This window comes from Parambassis ranga, chromosome 19, assembly GCF_900634625.1.
Source record: "Parambassis ranga chromosome 19, fParRan2.1, whole genome shotgun sequence".
NCBI lineage: Eukaryota > Metazoa > Chordata > Actinopteri > Ambassidae > Parambassis > Parambassis ranga.
Window position 1 is genome coordinate 1,342,690 of NC_041039.1, and position 17,519 is coordinate 1,360,208.

Here is a 17,519-nt window from a genome sequence, read left to right on the forward strand (position 1 = left end):
TGCTCCACAAACCAAATTATTAGAACTTGATATATAGAGTATGCAATTTGGATGAAGTCTGATCCACATCTGACACTTGTTTGATACAGTAATACCCCAAAGCAAGTCTGCAAAAATAACAACATGCAAGGAAATTCCTGATTTTTTCAACAAAGACAAAGACATGTTTAGGATCAACATTTATGTTGATACATACATTTTTTTTTCATTTTCTGTCTACTATAGACAGATGTGGTGGAGCTGATGCTGCACAAATACACACAGTCAGGACACCCCACTGGTTGATTCTTTATAATAAGATCCTGGAGCAATCGATTCCCGAAAATCACTTTCATTCCATGTCTAATTATGGGATCTGTAGTCTCATTACATCATGCCTATGCTGGTTCACATGACAACTTCACATACTTTATGGTTTATTAAATCTAATACATAAAGGCATCTCACTGTGCATTGATCACACACATGATAACTCAAAGCACTCTGTTTTAAGTCATGTGGCTAGTGTAAAAGCATTTGTACTTGTAAAAATGGCATAAATATTGCTAAACAAATACAAAGGTCCTCTGTACAAACAGCACATGCAGGAACACAAGCACATTTTTTGTTTTGGTGGATTCCTACCTGCAGGTTGGACAGGAGGACCTCCAAGCCGGTGGATGAGGCTGTCATACTTTAGCTGAAGGCGTTCTGTGTCAGTCAGAAAGGTGAACAAACTGAACACAGACAAACAAATGGAATAAATGACAGGAGGGGAGGACTTAGGGACGGTCAGGCGTCAGAAATGTGTCCTCACCTCTGCGCAAAAGCAGTCTCACACACGCACACACACAGGCGTGTGAGTGCACAGTGCATGCACGCTTAGTGCATCTGTCTCTCTCGTTTACACTCCCACACTAACACAAACCTGCACATGCAGTATCAATGCTCTGTCAAAGTCAGAAGGGAGCGACACAGTGACTTAACGTGACTGGGAATACCCTCAGGGAGGGGGAATGTGCACGGGTGTCAATGCTGCACATGTGTATTTTACAATGGGAAAAATATAATAGATAGCTCCATTGTGTCTCCTATTGTGATTTTTTTTGCACCAGTTTTGCACAGATAAACTGTTCATTTTAACTGTTCACAAGCGAAATAAGTGTGTTGTTGTGTCTAAGCGCACATGTGGTCCTGTGCATGTGTAACCCTACCCCTCCAGGATAAAGCGCTCCAGAAAACATTTGTGCGGTGGTGTTGAGAAGACTGCCACTATAAAAAGGGTTTGACAAGACCAGCAGGGCAGCTGCAGGACACAAGCTATATTCAGTGGCAGACAACCACAAAAAAATGGTTCTGGTGCTGTAACCACCAACTACAGCAAATCAACAAAAGTATTCATTGTGAATTTAATACATTTTGCCAGTATGAGAGCACTGTTCATGTCACCTGCATCTACATCTTCCCTCTGGGACCACTAACAAAAGTACTCACTACTACTTTCAATAATGCTTTTAAACTCTGTAAAACATATGAAAGCATGGACAAAAAAGGATTCTAAACATAACTAGACAGATAGATATTTACTATTTAATGAAATGGCAGTCCAGAGATCTTGTACCTAAAAATGTCCAGTTTTAGTTTGTTTTTGTAGACTGCAACATAAATGTGTGGTTTGCAGGCATTAACAGGGTCTGTTCGACTGAAGGAAAGATGGACAGGATTCCTCACTTTCCAGCTCATAACAGTATAAAGGGAAGAATACGAGGTTAGCCCATGTGTGTGACCCCAAGAGTCAGCATGCTCTAAAGTTCATGTGGGCTGGAAAGCTGGCTTGGATCTCACTGGCTGAAAGTTAGGATTAAGGATGGGTATTCTCAACTAGTGTCCATGTGTCCTTGAGCTTGACCCAATCTGTCTGTGTGACTCTCTCTCTCTCTCTCTCTCTCACACACACACACACATGCGCACACACACTTGGAATTTAAACATGGCAGGACAAACACACACTTTCAGACTTAGAAGTGACCACACAAATACTCCTTGCCATTCAAATCGGGAACAGAATGCTAATCCACAGGTGAAACCATAGACACACAAAGTGCCAGACAGAATTCCCTTGGCTCAACACATATACTGAACACAACACACACAAACATGCACAGACACACACACTTTCCATTTGCTCAATAATGAGGAAAGACCCAGTTGAGTTGCTTCAGCTGTCAGGTTTCACTGATGCCTACAGACAGCAGGCTTTGACAGTGACATGCTATCTTGGCTTCACATCTATAACTCGCTACTATTTACCAAAGTAACAAACATAGCTATGCATACAGCTCACTGTGATTTTATAATCAAACAATGATGCCTGATTCTTCTTCATTAAACTGTTTTCAATCTGATTTATATTTTCTAATTGCCTGTTCTGCAAATGCTCTGATAGCAGCACCACTAGTTTTATGTGCTACAAAATGAGCAGTTCTCTGAAAAATCAGTTTTTAACTACTTAGGCCAATGACACCAATCAAATGCAATGATGCTGTTTAGGTTCACAATATGCAATGGTGTTTTTTTTTTTTACTGTGTTCCATGAGTAGTTCTCCCTATAGCGAGGCTCTTTAATCCCAGTGTGATTAAGTAGTCGGACCCTGCTTAAAGAGTGTTGCCTCATATTTTGATGATATTTGAAGTTTCATGTTTCATGTATAGGCTGCTGATGGTCTTAGCCTAATTATATGTTTAGTTTCTAGTCCATGGGTCTGGCCTGAAAGACCAGGTCCTGTGGCTGGCTACTGATGAACTGCTAGTGTATCTAAGTGTCTGCTGATATTCTAACACTATTGCCTGGTCCTGATGTTTTGTATCAATTACTGTCTCTTCATGTTTGGTATGCTGTGCTTTTGAATTAGCCTAGCTCATTAAACTTCATTAAGAACACTGCACTTTGTTCATTTTTAATTTGATTAATGCATAACCACTTTAGTAAAGCAGCTTTGCTGCACAGTTTCTTTGGTATTACAATCCATTTTCACTTAACACTTTCTGCTTTTGTAAGTTATGAGGCAGTAGTAATTAGTGATGAGAATTTTGGCTCTTTATTTATAAAATGAATTTCTAGTGTACAAAAAGTACATGATATCAACTGTCTATTATTTCTATGACTTATTATACTCAACAAAGCGCAGCAAAAAATACATTTCAAAGAACAAAAACAATACTCCAGTCAATTTGACAAAAAGATCTAATGTCGGATAGTATGTAGCCTATAATAATAAAACTTTAAATAGTTATTTAGTGAAACAACAGTAATGCTTAGAAAATCAGACAGGTTCACTGCACTGATAGCTGTGCTGTGCCTGTGCAGCTGCTTGATATGAGATTTTAACCCAGTTTGTACCAACCTGTACAAACTGCACAGTTGCTTTTGTATTCAATTCAATTCAATTCAGTTTTATTTATATAGCGCATATTACAATCAGACATTGTCTCAAAGCGCTTCACAGGAACCCCCCTAAGAGTACTGTGGCAAGGAAAAACTCCCTTTAAGGGGAAGAAACCTTGAGCAGGACCCGTCAGCTTAAGGGGGAACCAGTCCTGCTGCTAGTCAGAGAGGATGAAGGAGAGAGAGAGAGAGAGAGAGAGAGAGAGAGGAGAGAGAGGATGAAGGAGAGAGAGAGAGAGAGAGAGAGGAGCAAACATGATACAAACATGATACAGTACAGAGCAAACATGACAGCAAGATGAAACAGTGATTATATTGTAATAGATATCTATATATATCGTTAGTTCATAAGTAGGAATAGTAATTTGGTAGCAAAGATAAGCAGCAGGGGCTAGTGAAGTCGATGAGCACAGGAGAGATCAGCAGCCAGACTGCAGGTCAGTATGCAGGTCTTGCGACCTGCAAAGAGAGAGAGCGAGAGCGAGGCACAGAACAGTATGAGCCAGACTAATAATACTAACTGTATTAACAATGTAATTAAAATGAGACATTTTTTCTGCGTTTCACACACAAAAAATTAAATACCACAAAAAATTATAATCAATATAATTAGGTTGATTGCTGTTGCTAGGCAATCAAACTATTGTTCTTCACCCTCTTTCTTCTTCTTCTCATTCTTCTGTACGTTTTTTGGCGCAGCGTATCTTCAGCATACATTAACCGATTTCAGCCATTCAACTATCAAAATGTTCATCTCATAGAGGACATTCCGAGACAACTTCAAGTTTTTTTCTAAAAAACATGGGAGTCTATGGAGGAGCCTTCAAAACCACCTTCAACTTTGACATGTAACTAGTTCCACATGCTTTCAGCTACAAAAAAAACATTTAAACATCATTCTGTTCAGCTCTTCAAGGGCTATTAAACTTGTATTCGGATTTGTTCAAATAGGTTTCTTTTTTTTTCACAATATTAATACAAATTCAAAAGCCATTTAACATTTTCTTCAGGAAATGCTTTTCTAGTTATTGTAATTATAGTTCATTATATAGTCAAAATGTACAGTTTAACAGCCACATATGCATGAGCTTAACTTCTGAGTGAAGATAAGCTCTGGAATAATTCATGGGAAACCTACCTGGCTGCAATGACACAACAAGGGGGACATCTCCATAGCAACAACATGCAAGGCCTGTAAACACACAGCTTGCACTTTCTGTAAGTGTGTGCTAATGAATGAGGTTCTTGTCAGAGGTGCAACATGCACAGGTCATACCAGCCGCTTCAACCAGTCACCAATCGCTACCTGCAGCAGCGATGGGACCAGAATGTCTACAAAAACCACCGCAGCAAGGTAGGACCATGGATGATGCGTTTGAGTGCCAAAGAGGAGGGTTACAATATCACATACTGCATCTCAGTATACAGTTAACATCACTCCCCATTGTTAAGGATGTCAAATACAAGCATACAGGTTATGCATGCAAGTCATGTCATTTTATTTGTCTAGGTGAGCTCTGCACTGCCTGCAGTGGATACTAATGGGATGAGGACACCTACTCACATCCAGCTAAAGCTAAAGAAACTTCAGGTCCATGGACACACACTCATTCCCAAACCATTCATCACACAAAGGGTGGAATTTTCCTCCTCCTTAGTGCTAATCTGCGATACTTTATTATTTTTTATGTATTATTAATATTCATTTTGTCAGTAGGCTATTGTTAAAGTTGTTATACATGGCTGACAGAAAGATGAACTTATGCATTTGATATTGATATGATATTTATTTTAAAACAGCTAAAATGTTTCACTTCTCTGTATCTGTGCTTCAGCTGCAAGATGAGCGGCTGTCAATCATTGACAGAGACAATAGCCTCCTGGCCACCAAACTGGCAAATATTGTTTGTTCTAAAGGCGTGGTGGATAACAGGAACCAGTACTACATGAAGAGGTAAGTTGTTTTGGTGGAGGTGGAAGGAAGATGCTTAGTATATGATGTGTCATATTCTCCTAATTCCTGTTCATTAGTCACGCAGTATCTTCCTGTCCAGTATGGGCTTAAAGTCCTGTTTGCAGTGTGTAGCTGCACAGGTCAGATAAAATAATGGGCACACATCATACAGATGTTTTGTTTAAACTCTCTACCATCTGCACCTCTCAGACCACACATGTTTGCAAGATTCCTTGGTTTGGGTGGTGCGTGTGATTCTTCTCAATCGAGGCTACCTTTGACCCATAATGCCCAGTCATGCTCCTAACTAAACTCTGGTCATGTGACCCCTACCTTTTATAACATAAAGCTTTATAAAACATTTATAAGCAGTTTTAACTAGGCAATAAGGCAAGAGGAAGTGTTGTAAACCAGGTCTTAAAAGGGACATATTGCTTAAATGCCAGCTGCTTCCACACCAACCCAGTAATGTCATTATCTCTGCAAGGACAAAGTGGCTGTATACATGTGGAGAAATGTCTAACCCTAACCTAGACTGAGAGCATTTGCTGCACAATTTGTTGTTTTGTGTTTAAAAATGTACACAGAGGTGCAAGCTAGAAAAAAGGTTGATATATATATATATAATATATATATAAATTTAAAACAATATATATATATTGTTTTAAATTTATTTCAATTTATGTGTTCGTCCTAAGCTATGTCTGTTCCTGCTGTATCAGTCTCTGGATGTCAATGTGTGCACAGTGACACTGGAAACTTGAATATGAGATCTGTCTCTATCTCTGTTTGTGTGCTGCCATGGTGACATCCAGTGTTGACACCTCAACCTCCTCCCATAGAGTGTCTCTAACAGTATTATAATGCACCGTGTTAGCCCTTTTAAATAATAGATGTGAGCTGTTTTTCTCTCTAATAGTGTTGTGTTATTGATCCTGGTGTGGGTATGTCAGGGCAGTGACATATGCAATTCATTTTAAACTGTGTCAATGTCCTCTCACAGTTAAGTATAGCCTACTTAGATTTGACCCAGAAGTTTGAAATAATGTGATTATTTACATAGTGATGCATAAATTATACACAAGTGGCAAATTTAAATTACAATTTGCAATTCAGTGGGAACTTGCGGTGACTTCTTTTGCCCTTCGCTGTTGTTGGCAGTCTGAATGTCAACAAAAGGAGAGAAGAGCTTCAACTAATCAGCCATCAGAATCAGGCAATTTACCAGCGAATCACATCTCGCCAGTCGGAGTACCGCCGCCAGCTGTGGTTGAATGACTGGGAGAGGACAGAGCGTCAGCTGAATGACATTTCTCGATATCCTAGAAGGTTGATGGATAAACAGGTGAGTCTGCAGAGGAAAGTATGTGAAGATATATAAATTATCTAGTTTAAAAAATGTTAGTTTGATTGCCATTGCTAGGCAATCAAACTAACAAGCCATTCAACTATCAAAATGTTCATCTCACAGAGGACATTCTGGGTCAACTTCACGTTTTTCAAAAAATTATAATTTTTCAAATATTAAGCAATTTCGGTGTCATTTTTAACATGGGAGTCTATGAGAGAGCCCTTCAACGAGGGTCATCTGCCAAATTTATCTTCTTCTACAAATTTCAAGCTACAGACTCCATTTTAGTATTAAAACACTCATTAGATGCTGCTCTATATATCAAACTTATTCAGAATTTTCTAATTCCGAATCGTTTCCGCGCACCAGGCTCTCAAAGTTGGAGTGGTTTTTGAGGTCTCCTCTGCTGTTACCATGGTGACAGGCTGACACAGAGGCATACACAGCTCTGAATTACTCTAATTCTCCAGCATTCAAAGCAATGCTTCAGCTACAGCAATCAAACTTGCATTTTTCTTCAGAAAATGTCTAGACTGAAATTCTTCCACTGCTTGTGAATGTCATTAAAAACCAGTCTCAGCGTGGACGTCGCTAGCCCTATTTTAGGGGGGCTTCAGCCTTCCTAAAATAATCCAAAGTTTATAGTTTGGGGCAATATTTTATTTATTATTATTATTATTATCTTGATATTTCGGAGTTGACCATGTCGTATATGACATGAGAGCGTATGTCGTACTAATATGCTCATATATCAGGAATGGCAGCTAGAGACATTCTGTTTTTTATTTTCTCGAAAAGAGGACACTTCAGGCTTTCCGCGGAGATATCCGCCATGTCTGTGTGATGTAAACTGGCTGTATTATTCTTTGGGCAAGTCAGTGTCCAATCGGACCATCGAGCGATATCACAAGGGGCTCAAATATCCAATTGTAGAGCCTTGTGCCTCTGACGTGGTATATCAAAAATGTCTTCTGAAGACAAGAAAAGTATTTCCCCTGTCTAGCTGAGTCGTCTACAGGTCTGAAAAGCGGCTCTGAATGCAATAATAGACGCGTAGCGGACCGTTATCTCAACCGGAAAGTGCATTGTTCTGCATACCCCTGTTATACACTGTTGTTCACTGTTATTTCTTACTGGACATTTTTATTTGACTTACTAGCGGTGCTATGTTGTGTTACGCTAACCCGGAAGTTACGTCAAATATGTTCCCGATGAACAGGGGAGATATCGCTCTCAGGCGCTCAGAGTAAACAGCGCTTCTTTCATGTAGTGCAGCTTCATTTTTCAACTTTTGCCACACAAATATTGCAGGGACAAAAGAGACATTTACAGCGAGACTATTTCTGAAAGAATATAAAAGATTATAGACTGTGACGCTGTTTCTGAGTCACTGGCAGAAGTTTTTTCCACAGATGAACAGCTGGTGGTTGATAGGTGCAATATTCACACACCACACTATACAATAAATTACTTATTTGTTCTTTTGATGCACTATGTACATTTTATTACAAACCACTTCTACCTCCACTCATCTGTGCAATAATTGTTAATATGTAAACTCTTTTTTTGATTGTATTGCATATTTTATTTCATTTATTTCATTTTATTTTATTTATTTATTAGGGCCCAAGCACCGAATGGTGCAAGAGCCCTATTGAAACCCTTAGGATTATTATTAGGGCCCGAGCACCGAATGGTGCAAGAGCCCTATTGAAACCCTTAGGATTATTAGGGCCCGAGCACCGAGTGGTGCGAAGGCCCTATTGTAATTGCTGTGTTTATTAGGGCCCGAGCACCGAGTGGTGCGAAGGCCCTATTGTAATTGCTGGTATTATTATTAGGGCCCGAGCACCGAAAGGTGCAAGAGCCCTATTGAAATGCAAGGAATTATTATTATGACTCTCCCGCGTCTTTGGACGCGATTTTGACCCCATGAACGTGCTCAAAAACTCACCAAACTTTACCCAAAACTGTCCCCCAACTAAAATTTTTACTTGACACTGTCGCAACTGGCGGGCGTGGCTGCATGGCTCTGCAGCGCCCCCTAAAGTGTGAAAATATTCACCGCAACTGCTACAGAGCTGAAACTCGGTACACTGATGTATCGCCTCGTGACAAGAAAAAAAGCCTCTTGGACGAAAATTCCACGATGTACAGGAAGTCCGCCATTTTGAAAAAAACATGCCTTGTTCCAATTTGCACACCCTGCAGTTTTGCAAACTCCTCCTACTGGAATTGCTTGATACGGCTGAAAATTGGTGCACTCGCCCTTAAGGGCATAGGGACCAAAAGTTATGAAAAACGCAGCACTTCGTCACACGGTCTGGCCATGGCGCCGCCACAAAATTGACCCTTCGCCAACGCACAACAAATAGATGTCTTTTTGCCTGTGTCACCCACATACTTCATCCTATGTGGATGAAACTTTACAGTCATGCTGAACATTGGACACTGCACAGACTGACATGCTGATAGGCTACAGTCACTGCGCCACCTACTGGCTGGAGGACCTGTCTTTTGTACATGTGTGTTTTGCTGTACTCTTCTGCCCTGCAGACCACAGCTTGTGCCGGTACAGCTGGGAGAGAGGTCGTGGGACGATAGGAGAGGCGGGGGCTGCTGGTCCCGCGGACCGCAAGGGCTGCGAGGGCCCGTCATAGCTGCTTGCAGACGCACATAAAAGTCTCTTGCACCATTGATCTAGTCCACACAGGAAGTCAGCCATTTTGATTTTGGCGGTCAAATTTCAGCTATTTCCACCTTTGGTATGCGGACGAACTCCTCCTAGGGATTTCGACCGATAGACTTCATATTCGGTCGCTGTCACCTAGAGAACATGCTGATTGACTTCATATTCGGTCGCTGTCACCTAGAGACCATGGTGATCAAAAGTTATCAAAAGCTTTCCTCTAAGTTAAAGGGCGTGGCCGCTGTGGCGTCACTTCGCCATTCATACAGGAACAGCTCTCTCTCCTACATACTTGCTCCAAACAGCTTCAAACTTTCTGCACGTGATCTGAGCCCCTCCCTGAACGTCTCTATGTCATCATGATCTGTGCCGCTCATGGCGCTCCCTTGTGGTGGAGACAGAAAGTGCCATGTTCTTCACTGACATGCACTTATCTCTCACTGTTTAATCCTTCCCTGTCATTACACAGCCAAATGAGGATCACAGATTTGAAGCCCTACAGAGACACCTGTTTGGTTTCCGGTATCAGGCTGCCCATGGCGGTGGCGACTGTTGAACCTTCGCCATGAAACATCAATTGCTTATAACTTCGCCGTGCTTCGTCCTAATGTCCTCAAATTTTTTTCATGTCATAACGGTCCATCCCCCAACACGTCTGCATGCTCATGAGTCACCTGCACAGCGCCACCTACAGGAAACCGGAAGTAACTCCTTCTAGACAATTTTTATGTATGAATCAAATGTTTTTTGAGGTTTGACGCACAGACAGGTCTCCACTATTCTCATGGTGTCTGGCTCCACCCAGTGGACACATACGGTACTGCAACTGATATAACTCCACCACGGATGCTCCTAAAATCCTCAAATTTTTTACATGTGATACAGACCCGACCCCGACCACGTGTGGACATCTGTGGACAGCGCCACCTACTGTAAAGAGGAGGTTACTGCACACTAACAATTTTTACATATATTGAGAGATTTGTTGCACTGACACTGACACATCTCTGCTTCTTCCCACCGCAAAATCGGCGCAACTCGTGGGGGGAGCGGGGGTGGGAAGGGACGGCGTGACGGGGAGGGGGCGGTCGCGCTGAGTGCGAGGGCTTGCAGCTTTAATTAGGGCCCGGGCACCGAATGGTGCAAGAGCCCTATTGAAACCCTTAGGATTATTATTTTTCATTTTTAGGGCCCGAGCACCGAATGGTGCAAGAGCCCTATTGAAACCCTTAGGATTATTATTATTAGGGCCCGAGCACCGAATGGTGCAAGAGCCCTATTGAAACCCTTAAGGCTGTTCCACACTCCGCGAGACAAAGAGCGGAGAACGCACTCCACGGGTGGTAAGAGATACAAAAAAAAGGTCTTTTCCGCACTGAGGTACCATACTCCGCAAGACGTGTGTGTGCAGAACTCCTCATACGGCCCGCCCACTAAACTATGAGGAAAGACTTTACTGAGTTTTTTAACACACCACAAGGACTTGTGCCATGGCAAGAGGGCATTATACAGAGAGGGTGCCTGCAACAGCGTGAGATGTCCGATGAGTTGTGAAAATGCGACATTAAAAGTAACAATAGCAAAGATTCAGTGTTTGTGCCTTTATGACCACATTTGCACATCTACTGTGTTCCAATGTGCCTGCGATACTTCAGACTGTCCGGTGATGAGCTGTGAAGATGCGACATTAAAAGTAACAATAGCAAAGATATACAGACATTGTTAACAAGCCTGTTATGCCCGGGTATGTAGGAGTATATAGAATGGTAATAACAGTCACCATCTGGTATGTGTGAATGGCTGTCTGGAGTTATTGGTGACAAATCACCCTGACTTGCCTTTCTTTCTTTCTTTTATTGCTCATCATGCAAAACCGGTATGGTCTTATCTAAATCTGTTGAATCAGTGCTGTTTATACACCTACCTATATACCTGGAGAGGCTCTTGCGCTTCTCCACTTTCATCACGCCCACAATACATTCCGACCAATCACAGCATGGTTGCCGCACAGCCTTGAAAGACAAAGTTCGGCCCGGACCCTGTGCACAGGAGTGCGGATCAGCGGGCGGTCAGAGACAAAAAATGACGTCATTTTGTGGGCGTAACGTCTGCAGGGGGGAAAAATGTCTTTGTCTCGCGGAGTATGGATCCAGCTTCAGGATTATTAGGGCCCGAGCACCGAATGGTGCAAGAGCCCTATTGTAACCCTTAGGATTATTATTTTTAGGGCCCGAGCACCGAATGGTGCAAGAGCCCTATTGAAACCCTTAGGATTATTATTTTTTAGGGCCCGAGCACCGAATGGTGCAAGAGCCCTATTGAAACCCTTAGGATTATTAGGGCCCGAGCACCGAATGGTGCAAGAGCCCTATTGAAACCCTTAGGATTATTATTTTTAGGGCCCGAGCACCGAATGGTGCAAGAGCCCTATTGAAACCCTTAGGATTATTAGGGCCCGAGCACCGAATGGTGCAAGAGCCCTATTGAAACCCTTAGGATTATTATTTTTAGGGCCCGAGCACCGAATGGTGCAAGAGCCCTATTGAAACCCTTAGGATTATTATTAGGGCCCGAGCACCGAATGGTGCAAGAGCCCTATTGAAACCCTTAGGATTATTATTTAGGGCCCGAGCACCGAATGGTGCAAGAGCCCTATTGAAACCCTTAGGATTATTATTAGGGCCCGAGCACCGAATGGTGCAAGAGCCCTATTGAAACCCTTAGGATTATTATTAGGGCCCGAGCACCGAATGGTGCAAGAGCCCTATTGAAACCCTTAGGATTATTATTTTTTTTTTTCCCCCTCCGAGATCGCATTTTTGGAGGCCTTAACATGCCCAAAAACTCACCAAACTTGGTAGAAAAATTCATTCGCCCGAAAAATTTTGAAATTTGCTGACTTTTGAAATGCACATATAAAAATGGCTCTATAGCGCCCCCAACGCGTAGCCCCTCTGGCCGGTTTGACACAGGATTATGAAAATTGGCACACATATGTATCACCTCAAGACGCACAAAAAAGTCTCTTGGACCCCCCCTCCAAACCCAACAGGAAGTCCGCCATTTGAAGGTTTGTGGCCATTTTTGGCGATGTGTGACCCTGCTGCCAAACTTTTCACGCCTCGCATACTTCAACGGATTGAGCTGAAATTCGCCGTGTCCACTCAGGACACCATAGGGAATAGACGCATTCCAAAACTCTTACAAAAGTCTGACGGTGTGGCCGGGGCGTGGCCTCAAAGTTTGACCATTTCTGAGGACACAGAAAGTCTCTATAACTTCTTCGTTTTCTGTCCGATCTGTACGAAATGTCACATGTATGATCAGAGTCTGACCCTAAACACATCTATACAACAATATTGAGGCTTTGACAGAGCGCCACCTACTGGCTACACAAAATGTTGTGTTTTCATAGGTTTTTCTGCCTGCCCCTGTGGCCTGTTTTGAGTAGGGTCACGAAAATTGGCACACATGTGTATCACCCCAAGATGCACAAAAAAGTCTCTTGGACCCCCCCTCCAAACCCAACAGGAAGTCCGCCATTTTGAAATTTCTGTTAATTTTTGGCGATTTATGACCCTGCTGCAAAACTTTTCACGCCTCGCATACTTCATCCAAATGAGCTAAAACTCACTGTGTCCACTCAGGACACCATAGGGAATAGACGCATTCCAAAACTCTTACAAAAGTCTGACGGTGTGGCGGGGGCGTGGCCTCAAAGTTGACCATTCGCCATTACAAAGGAAGTCACTGTATTTATTGCCCTAATGCGTAGCCCCGCTGGCCAGTTTGACACAGGATCACAAGAATTAGCACACATGTGTATCACCCCAAGACGCACAAAAAAGTCTCTTGGACCCCCCCTCCAAACCCAACAGGAAGTCCACCATTTTGACTTTTTTTTGTAATTTTTACCGTTTTCTGACCCAGCTATAAAACTTTTCGTGCCTCGCATACTTCATGCAATTCAGCTGAAATTCACTGTGTCCACTCAGGACACCATAGGGAATAGACGCATTCCAAAACTCTTTCAAAAGTATTACCGTGTGGTGGGGGAGTGGCCTCAAAGTTGACCATTCGCCATTACAAAGGAACTCGCTGTGTTTTATGCAGTACTACCCATATACTTTATGCAATGTGGACAAAATCTTACAGTACTGCCATGGAGCCGAGTCTAAACAGATATATATGCTAATAGGATGATACGGTCATAGCGCCACCTACTGGTAGCAGGAAAGTTTGGTTGTAAACATGTGTTTGTTGTATATCTGTGGAAATGAGAGGAGGAGAGCATAGCACAGGAGAGTATAGGAGACGAGAGCATAGGAGAGAAGACTGCGATGACCCCGCGGATCGCAAGGTGCGCGAGGGCCCGCAATGCTGCTTGCAGCTTTAATTTTTCATTTTTTTTCCCTTCCCCCCCTAAGATCGCATTTTTGGGGGCCTTAACATGCCCAAAAACTCACCAAACTTGGTAGAAAAATTCATTCGCCCGAAAAATTTTGAAATTTGCTGACTTTTGAAATGCACATATAAAAATGGCTCTATGGCGCCCCCAACGCGTAGCCCCTCTGGCCGGTTTGACACAGGATTATGAAAATTGGCACACATATGTATCACCTCAAGACGCACAAAAAAGTCTCTTGGACCCCCCCTCCAAACCCAACAGGAAGTCCGCCATTTGAAGGTTTGTGGCCATTTTTGGCGATGTGTGACCCTGCTGCCAAACTTTTCACGCCTCGCATACTTCAACGGATTGAGCTGAAATTCGCCGTGTCCACTCAGGACACCATAGGGAATAGACGCATTCCAAAACTCTTACAAAAGTCTGACGGTGTGGCCGGGGCGTGGCCTCAAAGTTTGACCATTTCTGAGGACACAGAAAGTCTCTATAACTTCTTCGTTTTCTGTCCGATCTGTACGAAATGTCACATGTATGATCAGAGTCTGACCCTAAACACATCTATACAACAATATTGAGGCTTTGACAGAGCGCCACCTACTGGCTACACAAAATGTTGTGTTTTCATAGGTTTTTCTACCTGCCCCCCTGGCCTGTTTTGAGTAGGGTCATGAAAATTGGCACACATGTGTATCACCCCAAGATGCACAAAAAAGTCTCTTGGACCCCCCCTCCAAACCCAACAGGAAGTCCGCCATTTTGAAATTTCTGTTAATTTTTGGCGATTTGTGACCCTGCTGCAAAACTTTTCACGCCTCGCATACTTCATCCAAATGAGCTAAAACTCACTGTGTCCACTCAGGACACCATAGGGAATAGACGCATTCCAAAACTCTTACAAAAGTCTGACGGTATGGCGGGGGCGTGGCCTCAAAGTTGACCATTCGCCATTACAAAGGAAGTCACTGTATTTATTGCCCTAATGCGTAGCCCCGCTGGCCAGTTTGACACAGGATCACAAGAATTAGCACACATGTGTATCACCCCAAGACGCACAAAAAAGTCTCTTGGACCCCCCCTCCAATCCCAACAGGAAGTCCACCATTTTGACTTTTTTTTGTAATTTTTACCGTTTTCTGACCCTGCTATAAAACTTTTCGTGCCTCGCATACTTCATGCAATTCAGCTGAAATTCACTGTGTCCACTCAGGACACCATAGGGAATAGACGCATTCCAAAACTCTTTCAAAAGTATTACCGTGTGGTGGGGGAGTGGCCTCAAAGTTGACCATTCGCCATTACAAAGGAACTCGCTGTGTTTTATGCAGTACTACCCATATACTTTATGCAATGTGGACAAAATCTTACAGTACTGCCATGGAGCCGAGTCTAAACACATATATATGCTAATAGGATGATACGGTCATAGCGCCACCTACTGGTAGCAGGAAAGTTTGGTTGTAAACATGTGTTTGTTGTATATCTGTGGAAATGAGAGGAGGAGAGCATAGCACAGGAGAGTATAGGAGACGAGAGCATAGGAGAGAAGACTGCGATGACCCCGCGGATCGCAAGGTGCGCGAGGGCCCGCAATGCTGCTTGCAGCTTTAATTAGGGCCCGAGCACCGAATGGTGCAAGAGCCCTATTGAAACCCTTAGGATTATTATTTTTTTTTTTCCCCCTCCGAGATCGCATTTTTGGAGGCCTTAACATGCCCAAAAACTCACCAAACTTGGTAGAAAAATTCATTCGCCCGAAAAATTTTGAAATTTGCTGACTTTTGAAATGCACATATAAAAATGGCTCTATAGCGCCCCCAACGCGTAGCCCCTCTGGCCGGTTTGACACAGGATTATGAAAATTGGCACACATATGTATCACCTCAAGACGCACAAAAAAGTCTCTTGGACCCCCCCTCCAAACCCAACAGGAAGTCCGCCATTTGAAGGTTTGTGGCCATTTTTGGCGATGTGTGACCCTGCTGCCAAACTTTTCACGCCTCGCATACTTCAACGGATTGAGCTGAAATTCGCCGTGTCCACTCAGGACACCATAGGGAATAGACGCATTCCAAAACTCTTACAAAAGTCTGACGGTGTGGCCGGGGCGTGGCCTCAAAGTTTGACCATTTCTGAGGACACAGAAAGTCTCTATAACTTCTTCGTTTTCTGTCCGATCTGTACGAAATGTCACATGTATGATCAGAGTCTGACCCTAAACACATCTATACAACAATATTGAGGCTTTGACAGAGCGCCACCTACTGGCTACACAAAATGTTGTGTTTTCATAGGTTTTTCTGCCTGCCCCCCTGGCCTGTTTTGAGTAGGGTCATGAAAATTGGTACACATGTGTATCACCCCAAGATGCACAAAAAAGTCTCTTGGACCCCCCCTCCAAACCCAACAGGAAGTCCGCAATTTTGAAATTTCTGTTAATTTTTGGCGATTTGTGACCCTCCTACAAAACTTTTCACGCCTCGCATACTTCATCCAAATGAGCTAAAACTCACTGTGTCCACTCAGGACACCATAGGGAATAGACGCATTCAAAAACTCTTACAAAAGTCTGACGGTGTGGCGGGGGCGTGGCCTCAAAGTTGACCATTCGCCATTACAAAGGAACTCACTGTATTTATTGCCCTAATGCGTAGCCCCGCTGGCCAGTTTGACACAGGATCATGAGAATTAGCACACATGTGTATCACCCCAAGACGCACAAAAAAGTCTCTTGGACCCCCCCTCCAAACCCAACAGGAAGTCCACCATTTTGACTTTTTTTGTAATTTTTACCGTTTTCTGACCCTGCTATAAAACTTTTCGTGCCTCGCATACTTCATGCAATTCAGCTGAAATTCACTGTGTCCACTCAGGACACCATAGGGAATAGACGCATTCCAAAACTCTTTCAAAAGTATTACCGTGTGGTGGGGGAGTGGCCTCAAAGTTGACCATTCGCCATTACAAAGGAACTCGCTGTGTTTTATGCAGTACTACCCATATACTTTATGCAATGTGGACAAAATCTTACAGTACTGCCATGGAGCCGAGTCTAAACAGATATATATGCTAATAGGATGATACGGTCATAGCGCCACCTACTGGTAGCAGGAAAGTTTGGTTGTAAACATGTGTTTGTTGTATATCTGTGGAAATGAGAGGAGGAGAGCATAGCACAGGAGAGTATAGGAGACGAGAGCATAGGAGAGAAGACTGCGATGACCCCGCGGATCGCAAGGTGCGCGAGGGCCCGCAATGCTGCTTGCAGCTTTAATTAGGGCCCGAGCACCGAATGGTGCAAGAGCCCTATTGAAACCCTTAGGATTATTATTTTTTTTTTTTTTTTTTTTTTTTTTTTTTTTTTTTAGGGCCCGAGCACCGAATGGTGCAAGAGCCCTATTGAAACCCTTAGGATTATTATTTTTTTTTTTTTTCCCCCCCTTAGATCGCATTTTTGGGGGCCTTAACATGCCCAAAAACTCACCAAACTTGGTAGAAAAATTCATTCGCCCGAAAAATTTTGAAATTTGCTGACTTTTGAAATGCACATATAAAAATGGCTCTATAGCGCCCCCAACGCGTAGCCCCTCTGGCCGGTTTGACACAGGATTATGAAAATTGGCACACATATGTATCACCTCAAGACGCACAAAAAAGTCTCTTGGACCCCCCCTCCAAACCCAACAGGAAGTCCGCCAT

General features: G+C 43.0%; 2 protein-coding genes across 2 annotated transcripts in view; one reads left to right on the forward strand and one right to left on the reverse strand.

The window, feature by feature from the left end:
- agbl1 (AGBL carboxypeptidase 1) overlaps nucleotides 1–726 on the reverse strand; it is a 100,559-nt gene extending 99,833 nt beyond the window's left edge. The window contains exon 1 of the mRNA XM_028430930.1: nucleotides 625–726. Coding sequence (XP_028286731.1) covers nucleotides 625–672 — 48 coding nt within the window. The 5' untranslated portion in view covers nucleotides 673–726. The remainder of the gene's footprint in view (nucleotides 1–624) is intronic.
- Nucleotides 727–4,685: 3,959 nt separating this feature from the next.
- The window catches only part of LOC114451564 (uncharacterized protein CFAP97D1), a 50,831-nt gene continuing 37,997 nt past the window's right edge, over nucleotides 4,686–17,519 (forward strand). The window contains exons 1-4 of the mRNA XM_028430292.1: nucleotides 4,686–4,778; nucleotides 4,935–5,015; nucleotides 5,260–5,378; nucleotides 6,540–6,723. Coding sequence (XP_028286093.1) covers nucleotides 4,686–4,778; nucleotides 4,935–5,015; nucleotides 5,260–5,378; nucleotides 6,540–6,723 — 477 coding nt within the window. The remainder of the gene's footprint in view (nucleotides 4,779–4,934; nucleotides 5,016–5,259; nucleotides 5,379–6,539; nucleotides 6,724–17,519) is intronic.